The sequence below is a fragment of the Vespa mandarinia genome, chromosome 5, assembly GCF_050613455.1.
Source record: "Vespa mandarinia isolate Hongniang chromosome 5, ASM5061345v1, whole genome shotgun sequence".
Classification (NCBI taxonomy): domain Eukaryota; kingdom Metazoa; phylum Arthropoda; class Insecta; order Hymenoptera; family Vespidae; genus Vespa; species Vespa mandarinia.
The window spans coordinates 9025562-9045000 of NC_140814.1; the positions used below are offsets into that span (position 1 = coordinate 9025562).

The window sequence follows — 19439 nt, forward strand, 5'->3', positions numbered from 1 at the left end:
ATACATCCTTCGTTACATTTCATTGCAGTTATAATAAGTGTCGCTTTACAGTTCTGTTCTTTCTTTTTTTTTTTTCTTTTTTCTTCTTTTTTTTTTTATTTTTTTACTCGGATATTTTTAAATAAATATTCGAATAGGTAAAGAAATAAGAGAGAAGAGATATCGTCGCGTTGACGGAAGGAAAGGAATAGGTTTACCGTGCAAATTGATAAGCATTCGTGCTTTTTTCTTTTCTCTCTCTCTCTCTCTCTCTCTCTCTCTCTCTCTCTCTCTCTTTCTTTCACTTTTATTCTCTCACATGACTCTCAGAGAAACGTTTCAATGGTTCGCGACGATATATCCTGCACGTCGTCATCGCCCCCTTCGTTGCTTACCAGACTCATTCGTTTTCTCTTCGTCCTTCGTCGGTGTCATCTTCTCTCAAAAGACTCGAAATGGAACGCGGATGAAAATCCTAGAATATTTCGCTTCCAGTCATCCAGAAATAGAAAATATCGTATACGAATTCTCTTCGTTTCGATTTTAAATTCGTTTTGTTTCTATTTTTTTTTTTTTCTTCTTCTAACCCTCATCCATCCCACAACCCTTCATCCATTCCCTTTCCATTTAAAGACGTCATATCTTTTAACAAAAATTATTCGAAGAAAAAAAGAGAAGAAAAGAACGGTACAGAGAGAGAGAGAGAGAGAGAGAGAGAAAGAAAAATTCTCGAATCCATTTGGCACGTATTCACGTACCAAAAGTAAAAAAAAAAAAAATCGGTTTTCCTTTTCTTTTTTTCTTTTCTTTTTTGTTTTTTGTTTTTTTTTTTTTCATATCGAATCGATTGATTAAACAGTTCACATGAAACACTTCGATCGCGTTTGAAATTCGACGGAGGGAAAAGCTGGTGCGGTAACGCTCGATGGCACCGTTGTTCCCATCATGGTCGGTGGAACACCGCCGACGGCTGATGTCGATGCCGTGGTACTACCTGGTTCCTCTTTCACGTTCACCACTGTGATATATGTATAAATCCATTGAATAATCTAATTAACGAGAATTAACACTTTCGCAGGAGCTACGTCCCTCTCTCTATAATGTTACCAATGTTCATTCGAGGATTATCGTAGAATCGATAATAATATTAATCCTCTTAGCTAACAACGAGTGATATTCTTCTTCTTGCATTTCGTGAAAGAAAATTTATAAATATCGAAAATTTCTTCGGATATATGATTCTATTCTTCTACTCTTCTATAATACTAGTCGGGTGGAAGAAGATATTGAAAAAAAAAAAAAAAAGAAAAAAAAATTATGAAATGTTTACACATAAAAATTACATGGAGAACAAATAATAAAAAGAAATCACATGAGAAATTAAATTGTCGATGTTATATTCACGAAAGTGTTAAATCGTTAACGTATTGTAAATGTTAAATAAAAATGAACTCACTTTCTGGCCAATAGCACCTTGCTGGCATCGTTTCAGTCGCCATGCTGGTTTCGTGTCTTCTACCACATGCCGTGAAGGTGCTACCAAATGATCCACTGCTCATAGTTCCTGGTGATCCAGTCGTTCCACCTGGAACATCCAGGTAATTGCCTTGAAAAGCTTTGCACGGTCGTCTAATAACTCGCGAGCTCAAAGAACTGAAGTTCGGAGGATAGAGCAGAGACTCACTTAACGAAGTACTCAGTTGACTATAACCGTTCATCGTCGGTATCTGCATCGATTGCATCGATTGTAACTGTGGTTGAAGCTGCAAATTACGAATTTAATAAAGAAAAGAAAACGAAACGTATAAAGATAGATTATTAATATATTTCTTACCGACTGGCAATGACTATAGGATAATTGTGGTTGCTGAAGACTCCATGCACTGAAACGAAATGTGGATATACAATAATTGCAGAAGATTTTTCTTTCTTTCTTTTTTTTTTTTTTTTTTTTTTATAAACATTTTCCGTCGTCGTATCGTTAATTTTATCGTATTTAATTTCGTGGATTAACAATGACGATCTGCAAAATTGTTATTGAATAATATTATCCCAGAACGATTGGAAGTTAAAATCGGGGAATTAATTAGATATTATATTAAAGAAAAAAAAAAAAAAAGAAGAAGAAGAAGGAAAGAAAGCAAGCAACATAAATAATATGTTAAAAATATTATTTGATAAAGAAATACCTCGTATCGTATCGCGCGTAAGTAGTAGGTGCATAGGAAGATGGTGTATGGGCGAATAAATTTCTAGGACCAAGATGGACATGTGTCGGCGAGAAAGGATCGCCAAAGATAGATTTGTGATAAGGAGCATTTCTGTATGGACGTTTCATACGTCTGCGTCTTCTGTAGTTACCATTTTCAAACATGTCCTCGTATTGGGGATCTACGTGAACGAAAAATGATTACCAATCGATTGTTATCAATTATTTAACAAAAAAAAAAACATTTGATTTCTAATCGACAATTTATTTCTGATATATTAATTATAAATTCTTTCTTTTTTTTTTTTCTTTTTCCTTATAATTCTCAAAGAATAAATTAAAGAAGTTTTAAGAAGGCAAAACTTTTATCATTGGAAAAAAAAAAGAAAGAAAAAAAAAAAGAAAAAAGAAAAAGAAGAATAAACAGAAAACAGACTTGACATACCGAGAGTCCAAAAGTTGCCCTTCCTTTCGCCACCACCTTCACGTGGTACCTTGACGAAACACTCGTTCAATGATAAATTATGCCTAATAGAATTTTGCCAGCCCTTTTTATTCTTCTCGAAATAAGGAAACTTGGCTGTGATATACGCATAAATTTCGCTAAGAGTCGCCCTTTTTTGTGCACTGTGTTGTATCGCCATGGCAATCAGAGCAACATAACTGAAAGGCGGCTTGCTGGCTGTAGTTGAAGCAGGATTGCCATTACTATTGTTATTATTATTCGTTATAGTAGCTGTATTTGATCCAGCACTGTTTTCTGTACCAGCAGTAGGCGTTGATGGTGCAGAGGGTGTCGAAGGATTACTATTAGTCGTTGAACTATGAAGTCCTCCACTTGGGGAGGACACTTTATCTTCCAGATGATGATGCTGTTGTTGTTGCTGCTGTTGTTGCTGCTGTTGCTGTTGTTGTTGTTGTTGTTGTTGTTGTTGGGATGGTGTAGAAGAGTGCATTGAAATCGTCGAATTCGGACTATGCAAGCTATGGTGTGAATGATGAAGACTCAAGGACGGATGATGAGTAGTTAGACTTTTGTTGATACCAGTAGATACGGAAGATTCCAAATCTTTCGAAGCATTGATCATGTAACCATTTTGTAGATCCGACATAAAACTGCTCACTGCGGAAAATAATATCTTTTGGATTATCTTAATAAAGTTTATTAAGTCTTATTAGGTTTGTTCATATCGTTCGTTCATAAAAACAATTAAAGCAAAAGTAACCGTTCGTTAATCTATTATCGATTGATCAATTATATAGAAGAATCATCATCAAAATAGATAGGATATTCGAGTGAAATGAAATCGATCGTTTGTTCGGGAAAAATCTTTTTCCCTCAATTTTTTGTTTTCATGCCTTCTACGTTCTCCCCATCTATCTTCCTTCCTCTTTCTCTCTCACTCCCTCGTCATCTCTTTTTACCACGCCGGCGGCGTGTACGTGGGTTATTGGTGTCCAATTACATCCCGTTCCAGTTACACGTGCCTCACTCTACCGATACACTCGACACCGCGTACGCGCTCGTTTCTAACTAAGAAACTACGAATTTTCCGATTTTGTTACATGGAAAATCCATTATTTCATACCGTTCGTTCGATTTAACACGAGCTTCACTTTAACGAATTCAAATTTGCCGCCAATGTTCTTTTACCGACCGTCGGTAAAGAAAATCGAAATTATATTTTTACTTTTCTTTTTTTTTTTTTTTTTTTTTTTTTTTCTTTTTTTTTTTTTTTTTTTTTTTCAAATTTTATACCATAATTAATAAACCTATGATTAATTTCATTGTGTTCCATAAAAAGGAGAAAACAATTGAGGAAATGCTATAATCAATCGTAATAATCGTACGTATAAGATAATGGCGTCTCGTGCTCGCGGGAGGTACGTAAGGTTTATTTATTTGAAAAGTGACGGATATAGGGGCATATAAGTCATTGCTATAGCCATGCTCGCATTAGTCACGCTTCCAAGCACGGTCGAGCGTTCGCCGGTTGCCTTTTATCGCTTCGTATATCGGATATCTCGTACTAAACATCGGCTCGGTGCGCGCCTCGGGTGTCAGAGACAAGTTCCGTTTAAACGGTCCAATTGTTCTTCGCCTACACACGGGCCTGTGTACTAAAGAGATTTCTTAGAATCTCAATCGAAGGAGAACGCAGAAAATGCACGTACTACTTATTTCTTCTTTGAGTTATCGATCGATCGATCGATCGATCCATCGATCTCCACTTTCAGGCTCGTCGATATCGTTTTACATTTTCCCCGTTTCAATTCGGATGAAGATTTATTATTGTTATTTATTTATTTATTTATTTATTTATTTATTTATATTTTAATCGAACCGAATTTATCGAAAGAATATAATATATATCTCACGATAAAAGTTTTCCTCATGATTACTTCTAATCATGATTACTTCTATAAGTATTCCTCTATGTCTAATTATTAATTGAATATTATGATATAACGTTTAGATAAGATTTTTATTTCAATTTCAATAAAAATTTATGCATTTATTTATATTACTTAAGCTGTATTTATATTATTATTATTATTATTATTATTTTATTTAATGTTTTTATTTTTATTTTGTATCATTGTTCGTCGTTGATTTTTATCATCGACGAGAAAGGTTAAAAAGTGGGTTATGCGAAAAGATAAGAACAAAGGGATGTGAAACACTAGAAAGGGGGCTAATCGTTTAGGTCAAAGGGAGAAATATGCGATCCTCGCTAAATGATTACGATAATTTTATCGAGCAAGGACCGATAAAGCTTTCTCGTTGACTGAACACGCGAATAAAGTATGGGGGTGGAAGTGGAGAGGGAAGAAAGGAAGGAAGAGGATCGTACAGATATGCGATAGTCATAACACAAAACATCGATTAATCTCATCGTCGTTTATCGCCTTACTTAAGGTGACCTGGTACCAGCCATATATATATATGTAATATATATATATATATATTCCCTTTTAATTTTTTGTTAAAATTAACAATATATTTTCCCATTGTTGCTATTTATTTTCAACTTTCCCCTATTCCTTTCAAGTTCAATTAAAGAAAAGTAAGAGAGAACGTGATGTAAAAATATAATTCGTGTAAATTTTATTAAAGAAAAAAAAAAGAAAAGAAAAGGAAAAGATAAGAAAAAAGAAAAAAAATATATTGAACTTAACGTCAACACGTTAATAAATAATTAAAAGGAAATAATTTCTATTCGTAACGATGTTATAAAAATCATCAATGTTTTTTCTTTTTCCTTTTTTTTTTTTCCTTTCTCCAATAGATATCGATCGGAGTGATCTATCGATCGGATCCATGAGCGAAGAGAGAAGTATACGGACGATCACTGTTATGACAACGAACGGTCACGTTATCCCAGTTTTGAAAACAGTATTTCTCCTCGCTCTCACTAGGACGATACCGGTCGATTCGTACATAGGAGAAACGGAATACCATTTCGATAGCGTCGCATTAGGGAGATCTTGTTTTCGTCCCCATCACAGTATGAACGAGGAGACACGTGTTCGTAACCCATTTCCAGAAGGCATCAGCCATGGACAACGTCGAAGGAGATCTGATATCCTTCGAATTCGAAACATTGACGTAATTAATATCCCTCCTGCGATCGTAAAAATTTTCTAACTAGGATAATACGTTATTTTATAATATATATGTATATATATATATATATATATATAAAGAGAATTCCAATTAACAAACTCGACGTCATATTCGAATATTACGAAAAAGATTTTCATCGTATAATTTTCTTATTACTCAATTTTATTAACAAACTTAACTCGTAAATATTTGTCTATATTTGAGAAAAGTAAATAGACGGATATTATGTTATGTTTATATTTTATGATTAACAATTTGTGATTATGAGAGATTTCCCATTAATCACGAGCAATGACAGATAATAGGATTAATATACCATGATACTGTTTGTTCTGACATAGTATATTAAGCTTGACAATGAATACATTTACTGTATCGTTCTAAAGGATACAATAATATCTAGATATATGACGTTAAATTTATGTTTCTAAATTGATATTAGCTAACTAATATCTTATTCAATCTAGGTATTAATATGAATTATTATTATAAATGAATAGGATCAATTTTTTTTTCTTTTCTTTTTTTATTTCAAATTTTATACCATAATTAATAAACCTATGATTAGACATAGGTTTATTAATTATGGTATAAAATTGGACATTAATTATGGTATAAAATATGGTATAAAAAAGAATAAACATTGAATAATAGAGTAACGATGAAATTCAAATAGATCATTTATAATATCAATAAGTTTCTAAATTAGATTTTACTTATTGATCGATCGATCGATTGATTATGTTTCATAGATAAATATGACGAATGAGAGGCTGAAGAGAGGAAGATTGTCAGTCATCTTCGTTGCAGAAAACGGCGGCATTCGCATTCCTGAAATGCTGCGAGTTCCACGAGGAATCGACGGCATCCGGTGCCGATAAGCGAAATACAATACTTAAATGACATCACTCTGTGAAATGGCAGAGACCTCCCTAACAGGAGCGACGACCAAAACGATCGGCGTTTCTTCTTCGAATCAGGATAATCACTTCTTTTCTCTCTCTCTCTCTCTCTCTCTCTCTCTCTCTCTCTCTCTCTTTCTCTCTCTCTCTCTCTCTTTTCTTTTCTTTTTTTTCCTTTAAAAATCTCTCGAGTACTAACTCGAGTACTAACTCGTACCACAAACCATGAACTCATTTCACGTCCCACAAAATTTGCATACTCAATGAAATGTCAGCTGAAGCGTCTTTTTTTTTGCTTTCTCTCGTTCTTTCTTTCTTTCTTTTCTCCGTTTTCTTTTTCTTTTTCTTTTTTCTTTTTTTTTTTTTTTTGTACAAGGACAATACTTGCGAAACGTTGCAGTAACTATTACGAAATTGCAAATCTTCGAAAGTGCTGACGTTCATGTAATCGAGAGAAATAAAATATGCATGAATTATTAATTATTAATTAAATTGTGTAAAATCATTGGAGATTATTTGTTTTATCTATGTGCCAAATTGATTTGATATTATTTTCAATTAAAAGATGATAGGACGATTGTCATTGTTAATAATAATGTTTTTTTGTTAATGTTTCGCTTGTTATTCGAACGTTCTCTCTCTCTCTCTCTCTCTCTCTCTCTCTCTCTCTCTCTCTCTCTCTCTCTCTGTCCCGTTTCATTTTCTTCGTAATGAGAATACGCAGCTGCGAAAGTTTTTCAAAACAATTGTTGGCACGTGCAACCTGCACGAAGAGTTACGAACTGCAAGAGACGAGGGGGTTGTATAACGATAACTCAAGAGGGTATTCGGGGGTTGTTTTGCAGAGCTAATCAAGAGCAGATCGAGTAGCAACCGAGAGGACTCGCGTGCTATTTCCAATCGCCATCTTGATATGCGTCGACAGCACGTGACTTTTTATCAGGATGCAATTAGCCATTGAATGAATATATCGAAAATATAATATACCATCGTTAATTTGATATCTGACAGTCGCGTTTGAGCCAAACGATTCGACCTTCTTCTTCTTCTTCAAAAAAAAAAAAAAAAAAAAAAAAAAAAAAATAATAATAATAATAATAACGAAAGGAACCAATATCAAACGAAATAGTTACATTATAGACACATATTATAAACATGGATTATTCATCTTCGTGGCAATGAAAGGATAAGAAATATTTCAAATAAAAAAATTTTACTTAAATTAACGAATACAAAGGAAAATGAAGTTCAAGAAAAAGACGTAAACGCATGGTATTGATATCTGAAGTTTTCTCAACGAACGGAAAAATTCTTATGGCAATGAAAGACAATAAAAAAAATGATAAAGAATTGAGAGAGAGAGAGAGAGAGAGAGAGAGAGAGAGAGAGAGAGAATGGAAAAAAAAAGCAGAAAGTGGAATTATGACAGAGACGATTGAAGTCGATAGAAAAATGAGTACGGTTAAATAAGTTTGTGTTGTACGAAGACAAGAGTGGCGGTAGGGCGAGCATAGCAGAAGTTAAAATGGGAAAAGAAAAATTGAAAGAGAGAAATAAAGAGTATATGAGAAAAAAGAGAGAGAGAGAGAGAGAGAGAGAGAGCCGAGGTTGGGGCAGAGGGTCATCTGAACGACGATAGTTCATCTCCCGGTATCTTTTGTGTGAGCCAATCATCGGCCGGTATCTCGACCTCGACTTCGACCTCTTTTTCATCGTTTCTTCTTGATGGTGCAAAAAAAGAAAAGAAAAGAAAAAAGTGATCTATCAATCCGATCTTAATCGATCTCAAAAATTAATATTATCTTATTATACGATCTATTTAAATGACCAATATCAAAAATAACAAATAATTTTTTTTTTTTTAATCGACGTTAAAGGAAAAGAAAAAACAAAGAGAGAGAGGGAGGAGGGAGAGGGAGAGGAATTAAAAAAAAAAAAAAAGGAAAAAAAGAAGAAAGAAGAATCGAATAAAAATAGAACAATGACGTAGAAAAACGGAACAACGTTCGTTGATGCGTTCGCATAAATTTACTTTTCCTTTATCATTCTCTTTCTCTTATCAATGATTGTTCTTATTTAATATTTTATCGTTTAAATAGATATTATAAACTTTAGCGTTATCGAAGTACCGAAAAATCAAAGAAATGCGAACGCTTATGATATCAAGGCCTCGAAACGTGATTTATAAATATGTGTATGTATATGCGTGTACGAACCATACGTATCCTTTTTCTTCCTCCCTCATTATCTCTATCGACGTTATCGTGTTTACTATAGCGCATACGCAGCGGGAGCGTTGTTTTGCACTCGTGCATTGTACGAGCTCTCGAGGCGTCAAATGATGATCGGTCATCCCATTCGGCTCCCGATGATGATTCGAAATCAGAGAGCAAAGTCGAGGACTAGTTAACGAATCGACATTAATTATTATATGGTTTGATAATTAATAAGGTGGGCACAATTCGACAACTATAATATATTCATTATAATCCGTATCCAAATTAAAAAAATTCGGAAGAAATAAAAAAAGAAGAGAAAAAAGAAATTTTACAAATTCTGATATTGTTATTAATGATATTAATTTGTACGTATTACCATATGATTATCGATAATATATTCTTTAGGCAAATAATTATAACGATTAAATAATTATCCGAGTTTATAAATAAATCATCGATAAGTTTCTATTAACTTTATTATAGATTAATCATTTAATCGTATAATCGTTTGTACGTAGAATAACGTTGAATGTCAAGTTTTTGTTATGTTTAAACTTCATTTACGTTATTTTATAAAATTCGACTTTTTTTTCTGAATAAAAAAAAAAAAAAAAAAGAAAAAAAAAGAAAAGAGAAAAAAAGGAAAAAAAAACTGAACTCTTTACGAGCGAACTTTTAAAGTACAAGTTTATCCATCGGCTCACGATTCGCGGGAGAGTAATGCTGTTTTATCGAAAACGAAGCTTTTATCGTGAAACTTTGACAGTTTCTATCAAGCTCGTAGTCGGTGTTTATCAAAACGTAATGCTCGGCCCATTACGATAGCGTCCATATTCCGTTATCAATCGTAATTTACTCCTTCTCTCATTTTAGCCCCTTCTTCACCCTCTGAAAAAGCGTGCCCTTGTTTATTACGTATCTATTTTAATGCATTAGTCCAGCTAAAGATTAATCGTTTCACGTTCCGATTCCAATATACAAAAAAATTTCATTATATATTAAATTAAATCTCATCTCGGGGCTATCATCTTTATAATCTTTCTTTATTTTATTTCGTTATCATTTTTCTTTCTTTCTCTCTTTCTTCCTTTCCTTCCATATCACTCATTTCAATATCAAATATATTTAATAACAAATCAATAAGATTTAAATGAAAGAAATCGATTAATTATCGATTTGAATGAATTAATAATGAATTAATTGTAGAATTAATTAATAATGAAATCAAATATAGCTATCCGATAGAAACGAATTATATTGTTTCGATTTTATTGAATTGATAAAAATTGACTTTTTGACTTTTCCGAAGGTCAAACAGTTCCAGCTCTAGATTATATCGAGTAACAAAGTTAAAAAGTCAGTAAGTCGATTTGGTTCTTCTCATCTAAATGCGAACCGTGCGAGAAAAGATGTTCGGCTCCTCGGGGGCAAGAATCCTCGAAACGCTGTCGTTGGGCGATACATCAGCTTGCCCGAAAGCACGCAGCCTTCCCGGATTAGCGACCATAACTCTTATGCCAAGCACTCTAAACAGGCCGATTCCGAAAACACACGACTCGTGCGCTCCTTAGCTCGATCCACGATTTTCTTTTTCCTTAGAGCGTGTGACGATTTTGGATTCTGGACCGCCGCCGCGAGAAAATTGAAGAAATCTTTCGCGATCCTTAGAGTTGACCTCTTTCAAAGGACAATTAACACTAGGAACGATCTAAACCCTCACAAAATGACTTTAAAGAATTTCAAAGAAATTTCTTATTTTACAATTATCGATATCATCATTATTAACATCAGTATTATTAATCGGTCATTGTTTTTCTTTATTTATTATTATTATTATTATTATTATTATCAAGTTAAATAAATTAGTATTATCAATGACAATTTTATTCAGCGATATAATCAATCTGATCGAATGTTTCTTCTCTTCCGACGAAGAATCATTTTCGAATAATTATTCAATCGTCAGAAAGTATCACATTGAAATTTTTGACAAATGATATCCTTGAAATCGATGAAACTTCGTATGTTTTTCAATTTATTAATAAGCTTTATCGATATATAATACGTTCAATATCTTTATTAATTTATTTTATTCGTCTTAATATTTTAGATAAAGATTATTACAATTTCCAAAGGATAAAATTAAAGATCATTTGAAGAACGTTCGATTGCTAATTAGAAAGAGTATCGTTACGAGTCATTCTTAATATAATATTGAGAATATTGAAGTTACGTTGGTCTAGAATTTCACCTTATGAGTGTCACGGGTTAATCGCAAGAGGCATAATTTATCTCGAATCTACTTCTCTCTCTCTCTCTCTCTCTCTCTCTCTCTCTCTCTCTCTTTGTCTGTCTCTGTCTCTTTCAAACATTAAACGATTAGCATATAATAAAAGTCCAAGTAATATGAGCCCTTCGTTCTATCGTCTCATCCTGAAATGTTCTTTTTGCTTGCTCGCATGATAGCGGAAAGTCGAAGCCAACGAAATCGGCTCGAGTCGAAGTCATCGTGTCAGAAATCAGAGAAGATCATTTTTCTTATCGCATTATTTTTTTCTTTTCTGTTTTTTTTTTCTTTTTTTTTTTTTTTTTTTTTTTTTCTTTTTCAGTACTTTTTGACTAGAATTATATCGAGTAAGATAGATAAAAAGACGAAATAAAAAGTAAAGCTTTTAACGTTTGCGACCAAAACGTAAAAATATACGCAATATAAAAATGAATATAATTATTAAATAACTGTGATAATTTTCTATTGACATATTTTTTTTCTTCTTTAACTTTTTTTTTTAACCCGTCTTCCATTAAAAACAATTTTTCCTCGTAGATTCGTCTACATCAGACACATCCTTAAGGAAACGAATAGAATAGGAAAAAAAAAAGGAGAAAGAAAAAAAAAGTCTCAGGATTTCTATATCATTGCGAGCAAATATTTAATTAGACAAATTATAATTAATTTTTTTGTCAAGCTCTAAAATCATCAAAGACGATGGCATGAAAAGAGCTCGCAAATATCTCTCATTTAACAAGCTGTAAGCCGTTAATATAAGACGGTCAACTATTTCGTTTGTACGAAGACAAATGGCACGAACCGGTAAGATAATCATCGATAAATATACCAAACGAGCTCTTTATCCTAAGTTGTCACAAGAGAATCTATTTTCACGCACGGCCATAATCTATCTAGATATGTATATCTATTATAACTTTTGTGCTATCTTATTGATAGAAAAAGAATAGAAAGAAAAAAAAAAAAAAAGATTATTAAAAAGAAAAAAAGATAGAACGAATATGATCGTTTTGTTTTATAAAACAAAACAATAACTTCATTCCCATACATTATTTATATTATAAAAAATAATTCTTTCTTTTGATAATAATCTAATATGTATATATATATATATATATATATAATTAAATCGTTTAATGATCGAGTGAACAATTTTCACGGATTTTTGTTCAAATTCGTTTAAAACACGATCGATGAAGTAGATATCAAGACAAATAAAATCCTCTCAATTTGTAAATGTACTTGACACGTTTCTTTTGGATGACTATTAAGCGAAACGATTTTCATTTCAAAGGGTACGACAAGGTAATGACTATCTGACGAGAACTATGATCGCAGGAGAGAATGTGACTAAATGGTGCGTGGAAAGATCAGGATGCAGCCTCTCGCGGTATATCACTTTTCTCCCCCCTTCCGTTTCTTCTCTTTCTCTCTATCTCTTTCGTTCGCTAGCACTCTAATTCTTCTTCCACCATCTCTATCGTTTTCCGCTTTGGCCTCCCTCGCGAGCGTGACACTCGACAGCTCCGCGGTCTTGTATTATTAGAACGGGCCGTTTAGCGAGTACGAAAAACGAAGAGAAAGAAATACGTAGAGAGAGAGAGAGAGAGAGAAAGAGAGAGAGAGAGAGAGAAGGTGAAGAAGCTATCCTCGTTCAGGATACATATTACGCAGAAATCGCTTCGAACTGATAGAAATACTTTTCAGATTATTCTCTGTCTCTCTCTCTCTCCCTCTCTATTTCTCTTTCTCTTTCTCTTTCTCTCTCTCTCTTTCTCTCTCTCTCTCTCTCTCTCTGTCTCTCTCTTTTTTTTTGTTCATTTTCCCCACAAAATCTCTGAACAAAATTAAATATCGATTATCGTGACAATAATTATAAAATAATCCTAAATCTTTATTCTTTCATGTTATTACAATGTAGACGATTAATTTTTATAGATTCTTTTTTTCTTTTTTTTTTTTTTTTTTTTTTTTTTTTTTAATTAGATTACCTTTATAATTCATGAAACGATTATTCTATCGATTATCGTGATAATAATTATAAAATTGTTCTAAATCTTAATACTTTTACATTATAGCAATGTAGACGATCAATTTTTGTAGATATTTTTAATTAGATTACTTTTATAAATTAATGATAATTATTTCAATAGAGTAAGATTATTTTATACAGATATCATTCCTCTGCAAATTCTTATAATTAATTCTATTAATTAAGATTTTATTATGACTTAACCGATAAAATTGTATATATTTAGATTATTATTTTTCTTTCTTTCTTTTTTTTTTTTTTCTTTTTTTCTTCTTTTTTAATAAAAGCATGAAGTTCGAGAATAGAGAGTATCTATAATTTATAAGCTCACGTGGTTAAAACTCTTTTTTATATTTTTTTCTCTTTAGCCGCGAGATATTAGGGACGTTTCGTAAATAACACAAAGAAATGAGAGAGAGAGTATAGAAACGTATATACATACCTTGATGAAGTGGCGGAAGTGGGGATGGTGGAGACAGCTGAAAAGGTTCCTGTTTTATTTTTAAGGAGTGAGGAGAATCCTGTATACTGCCTAGTCCTGCAGTACCTAGGCTACCGTTACCCTGTTGCAGCTCCTGAAAAAAAAAAAAAAAAAAAAAAGAAAGTTAAGATACTGTCCTCTTCTTTTTTTTCTTTTTTCTTTTTTTTTTCTTTTTTTTTTTGTTCTTTTTCTCTCATTATTTACGATAATCAGTATCCCACTCTATAGGATGACATATTTATATCATCCATCATGAGATATTTATGATCTACTTCATATAAAAAAAATATTTCATTTTCATGAATTTCGATCTATAACGAGAAAAGAATTTTTCTTTCTTTGTTTATTTTTTTTTTGTCTGTTTTTTTTTTTTTTAAAGAGAAATCTAACCCTATTATTTCATTATCCTTATACTTGCTAATATAATTGAAGAAATTTTACGAAACATTTTTTTTTTTTAATATAATTTCATTAATAATGTAAAATAAGGAATAACAAGCGTTAGTTCGAAATTAGTTTAAAAAGTGATTAATTTCTATATCGTATATGATAGAAATCGTTTTGTTTATAAATTTTCGAAAACGTTTAAGAAGAAGGAGGAACGAGAAGAAGGAGAAAGAAGATACAAACAGACAGAGCGAAGGACTCCAAAGCCAAAAGACTTTTGGCTTCAGGCTTGTGATGTTTGAAGTGCCGTCGCCGGAAGCTTACAAACACCGACGCTGTGTTGTGACATCGTATTATGCCAGGCGAAACTTACGATCTCACTAGATCGTTAATTTGCAATCTGGTTTTACGATGCCTAGTTTGCACGCTTTTGCGAGGGTTCCTCTCTACGAGATTGTTACGCGTAACTATATACATTGAATATTATATATATAAAATACAAAGAAATTATGCGAACGTTTTTAATAAGAATCCAATTTTTTTTACATTCGTATCTCTATCTCTTTCTCTTTCTCATAGATATAACTAAATAAGATATACCTAGATATAATGATATTAAGGTTGATTTTATTATTGACATTATGATGATGTATTATTATATTTTTAATGTTCATAAATCTGATACTATTTTGATTTTATTTATTTTTTTCTTTTTTTTTTTTTTTTTATTTTTTTTTGTAATAACTTTTACTTTGCGAAGGTCTCTATTAAAATATATGAGAGGAAGGAGGAAAGATAGATCGATTTGGATCAACGACGAACGAGTCAGTTTCTTATCAATTTATAAGATAAAACGTCTTAGTTTCTTATAGTACAGAACTATCGTCATTTCTTTTATTTTTAGTCGTTAATTACTTAAAAAGAGAGAGAGAGAGAGGGGAAAAAAGAGAAATTAATTGAAAATCATAAAAATTTTGTTTTTCCCCCGAACATGAAATTTTATTTATATCGTCAATATCAAAGTGCAACTTTGTCCTTTCTCTCTCGTTTTCAATGTCACCATCATGTAAATTATTCTGCGGATTATTTCGGTTTATTTGTTTAGTCAAAATAACAATATATACGATACATACTATGGTCGATTGTACCTAAATTGTGGCGAATCGATTGTTTAACTTGGCCAAGGATGATTTTCTTCTTCACGCCCGATCATCGAAAATAAAATATAATATGAAGCTCGTTGGCAAAGATAATTTTTATTTAACGGCTTTGTGGCTATTTAGATTAACGTGGCTATTTAGAAATAATCATTTTATTTCTTCAAAGTATTACGAAACGATAATGTACTCGAATGTAGAACACTATGAAAATTTTATAATTCTTTTCTTTTTCTTTTTTTTTTTTTTTTTTTTCTTTTTTTTTTTACATTTCGAATTTTTATATCGCCAAATAAACGAACTTATTATTTTCCTGAAAAATTTGCAATCAATGAAATTTCTATATCTGTGTTATTATTTATATAATATTTTATTATATAATTTCTATTTCGATAGAAACGAAAGAATTAATTTAATAAAGTCGAAATTAAATTTTCACGTTGATCTATTTATCTTATAATTTTTATAAACCATCCTATTTAAATCTTCGATCATGCGACGGGAGCTGAACAAGTCATTCGATTCTTATCGATTGCCAGTACAGTAAACGAAAACCTTTGCGTATCGATCGAGCACAACAACCAGCGATAACCCACATTCCGTTCGATTCATTAAAGACGAACAAGAAAGATTTATCTGCTAATTACACGAGACGGGTTCAACGAAGACGAAAGACATGAGGCAGGAACGGATAGACCGAGAAATCAAGAAATTCATTCCGCAATTCAAGAAGATCGAAGATAGATAAGGTGCCATCGAAAAGACGTAAATGGATTAAGATTGCGAAATTTTCGAGGTCATAACCTTGACTTTTCCTCATACGCTTCTTCTGCCACGAGGAAGATAAGAATGCGAACGAGATCAAATATTTACACGTATTTAAAGAGATTGATTAATATATACGCACGTGTATAGTTTAGCAGAAAATTACTAATCAAAGATAATTACTCATTCATCATACATAGATATGTAATACATACCTGCTTGCATGGATATTGAATTTCTTTCATCTTCTTTTTTTTCTCTTTTTACTTTTTCTTCTTCTTTCTTTTTTACGAGTTCCACATTCAAATACGACGATTCCAGTCGTCCGTTATTAAAATAAGTTATAAGTCGTCTGATTCATCGTATTTGAATGTGGAATTAATAAAAAAAAAGAGAAAAAAAAAAAAGAACAAAAAAGAAACAAACAGAAAACAAAAAAGAATGAAGGAAATTCAATATCAATGCATCCAGATATTACATATGTAAGATGCATTATGAGTGATTATTTTTTATTAGTAATTTTCTGATAAATATATGTACATATATATATAATTAATTTCTCTAAATATGTATAAATTTATTTGATACTGATATTGAATATAATAAAATTATATAATATAATTACGTAATACAATAAAATTATTGATAATAGTAATATAATCATGAAAGAATTGAAAATATATATAAAAAATATAATTGAAAAATATATAATATATAACTGAGTCGTGTTCACAAGTCAAAATCGATTAAGTTCATTTTTGGAATTTTCTTCTTTAAATATAAATGTCAAAGCGCTTTGATATATCCTTTGAGTCCTCACTTTTTATATTCATAATAAAACGACAAAAATTTTCTTTTGGCGTTAAAAAAGAATTTATTTCATAAGCCAATAAATAATAATACAAGCGAATAAAAAATAATTTCTTTCATAAGCCAATCTAATTAACTCCTGTGTACTCTAACGTAAATCGTTGCAAATGATGCGATTCAAACGTAATAATAAAGACCTTTTATAAATACTACAATATTTATTCGTATTTATATTTTAAAGGGAATTTTTTTACTTCTTTTGAAAACCAATTTATATCATTTCATAACAATTTTTCCACATTTTTGTTTTATAGAATTAATCGATTTGGCAAGTTACAGGTGAACTGTACGATATGAAAAAAATATTGATATGATAGATACACTAAGATACCAATAAACATATCTATAATAAATTTATGATAGCAATATTTGTTTTTATTTTTGTTTTGTTTTGTTTTGTTTTGTAAATAACGATTTATAAATTGTCATATAAGTTTAAATGAGATGAAAGATAATAACTTACCCCGGAGACAGGAATGACGTGCGAAACCATTCTGGTCCTGTCTTGTGCGGAGTAGTTCATAAAGATGTTCGCCGCCGTAGCTGCATTTACACGATGCTGCTCGACGAAATCCTCCCAGTAAACGGAAAGACCCTCCACAGTTGCAGCTTCGTCGTACCTCTTTCCAAGCCGATTTACCTCTTTATCCTCCACCGTCGCGACGGCACTTCAAAAATCCGAACTCGAGAGATTTCTTTCTTTCTCCGTTCGTCTTTCTTTCTTTTTTTCTTTCTTCCTTTTCGTTTCGTTTTTTGCTTATTTTTTTTTATTTTTATTTATTTATTTATTTATTTATTTATTTTTCTTTTTTTTTTTATTTCTTTCAATCGATCCTCATTTCGAGCCTTATCGTGCGTTATCACTCGAGAAAAAACATACGCGTGATTTTTTGTCGAATTTTTGTCGAGAAAATTAAATTTCCCGCTCGAATCTTTTCGATTGATTCACCGATCAATACGACGTTCGTCGTTTGTTTACTTTTCTTTTCTTTTCTTTTTTTCTTTTTTTTTTTTTTCTTTTTTTTTTTTTAATTCCTTCTTCGAGAATTATTACGAGAAGCCACGATCATCGGTGTCGTTAACCTGTGAAAGAGAAACGCAGAGAGTTCTTTTTAATATTATTTTAACGATTATCTATTTCATAATTATATTACGTTTATTGAAAAGAATAATTTTGTAATTCAAGGACAATTTTATTGTTAATTAACGAAACGACAAATTATATTAAATTCTTTTAAAATGAATAATTTTATTCATTTTAAATTGACAACAATTAAACGTGGATATATAAAACATCGTGAAAAATATAAATGAAAGGAGAAGAAAAAAAAAGAGAAGAAACATAACGATATAAGATTTAACCAGTCTGTAAATATTTAAAAATATTTCGTAAAATACCATGATTATTTTCAATATATAAAAAAAAGAAAAAAAAAAAGAAAAAAGAAGAAAAAACAGACATTCCTCTTTGATACAAAATATATAAGATATACCTTATTCGAGTACTATAAACGATATAATCCTGTTGACAGGTCGAACAGATTGAATCCGATGTTTAAAGGTTAGAGGACAAAGAGTTTAAACGGAGGCGACAACGAAACGTGGATTTAATGGGTTTAAAAACAAAAAGAGAGAAAGATTGGGCAGAAGGGTGGAAGGAGAAAAGGAAGGAGGATGGGTGGGTGGGAGGGAAGGATGAAGAAACGGAACGTGTTCTGTCGTTGAAGAATGATTCTAGCACACGGAGAAGAGGTCGTGAAACACGAGGAACGAGCCGTTTCTTGAAGATGACGAGAACGCGACAGCTGAACACTTAGCGACCTGAATACATAGGACAACGATCGAATAGTCGAGAAAAAGGAATAGCATATACATAGTTTTCCCTAGGGAAGCATCAAAACTTCCGTCGGTCTTCCGAACACACTCGTACAAACAGAGAGAGAGAGAAAGAGGGAATTTTTTTTGTATTTACTCTTCTTATGAAAATGACCTCGAATATCCTCATTGATTTGTAATTTTCAAAAATAATCTATACGTATTGGTATTAATGATTGGTATCTGATAATTTGATTATCATGATAATGAAATCATCGATCAAAAAAATCTTATATCAAAACAATAATTGTATCGTCGATCGTAAAGATTTTTATTGGGGAAAAAAAAAAAAATAAAAAAAGGAACGTTCGATATCAAGCTGATAAAATTGTAAATTTGATCGATTAGAAAGGAGAAACAAAAAATAAAAAAAAAAAAAAAAAAAAAGGTAAAAAAAAATCAATTGAAAACTTTTCATCTGACATGTGTCTTTTCAAATGCAAATACGACATCTGTATTTATATCGTTATATGAATTATCTTGTTTGTTTATTTCTTTTGCTTATTTGATTAATGAAAACTTATTCATTCAAGGAAAGTTATTTCATTTCCTTATAATTCCTATATTTCAGATATAAATCCATATAAGAGATATTTATCACTTGATTCGTTCGATAACAAATTGCAAACTTTTAGAAATTTATTTTAC

The 19439-nt window shown here is 31.5% G+C and overlaps 1 protein-coding gene across 7 annotated transcripts in view; it reads right to left on the bottom strand.

The window, feature by feature from the left end:
- Positions 1-242: 242 nt before the first annotated feature.
- The window catches only part of LOC118448377 (uncharacterized), a 21756-nt gene continuing 2559 nt past the window's right edge, over positions 243-19439 (bottom strand). For 2 of the 7 annotated variants that reach the window (XM_085657222.1, XM_035881554.2), the window contains exons 2-8: positions 17380-17999; positions 13699-13831; positions 2634-3311; positions 2169-2370; positions 1814-1862; positions 1436-1742; positions 243-997 (exon numbers count right to left, since the gene is read on the bottom strand). In XM_085657222.1, coding sequence (XP_085513348.1) covers positions 840-997; positions 1436-1742; positions 1814-1862; positions 2169-2370; positions 2634-3311; positions 13699-13831; positions 17380-17439 — 1587 coding nt within the window. In that variant the 5' untranslated portion in view covers positions 17440-17999 and the 3' untranslated portion in view covers positions 243-839. Of the gene's footprint in view, positions 1245-1435; positions 1743-1813; positions 1863-2168; positions 2371-2633; positions 3312-8934; positions 9121-13698; positions 13832-17379; positions 18000-19439 lie in introns of those variants that run through there. The other 5 variants (XM_035881557.2, XM_035881556.2, XM_035881561.2 and 2 more) reach the window with 5 other exon arrangements.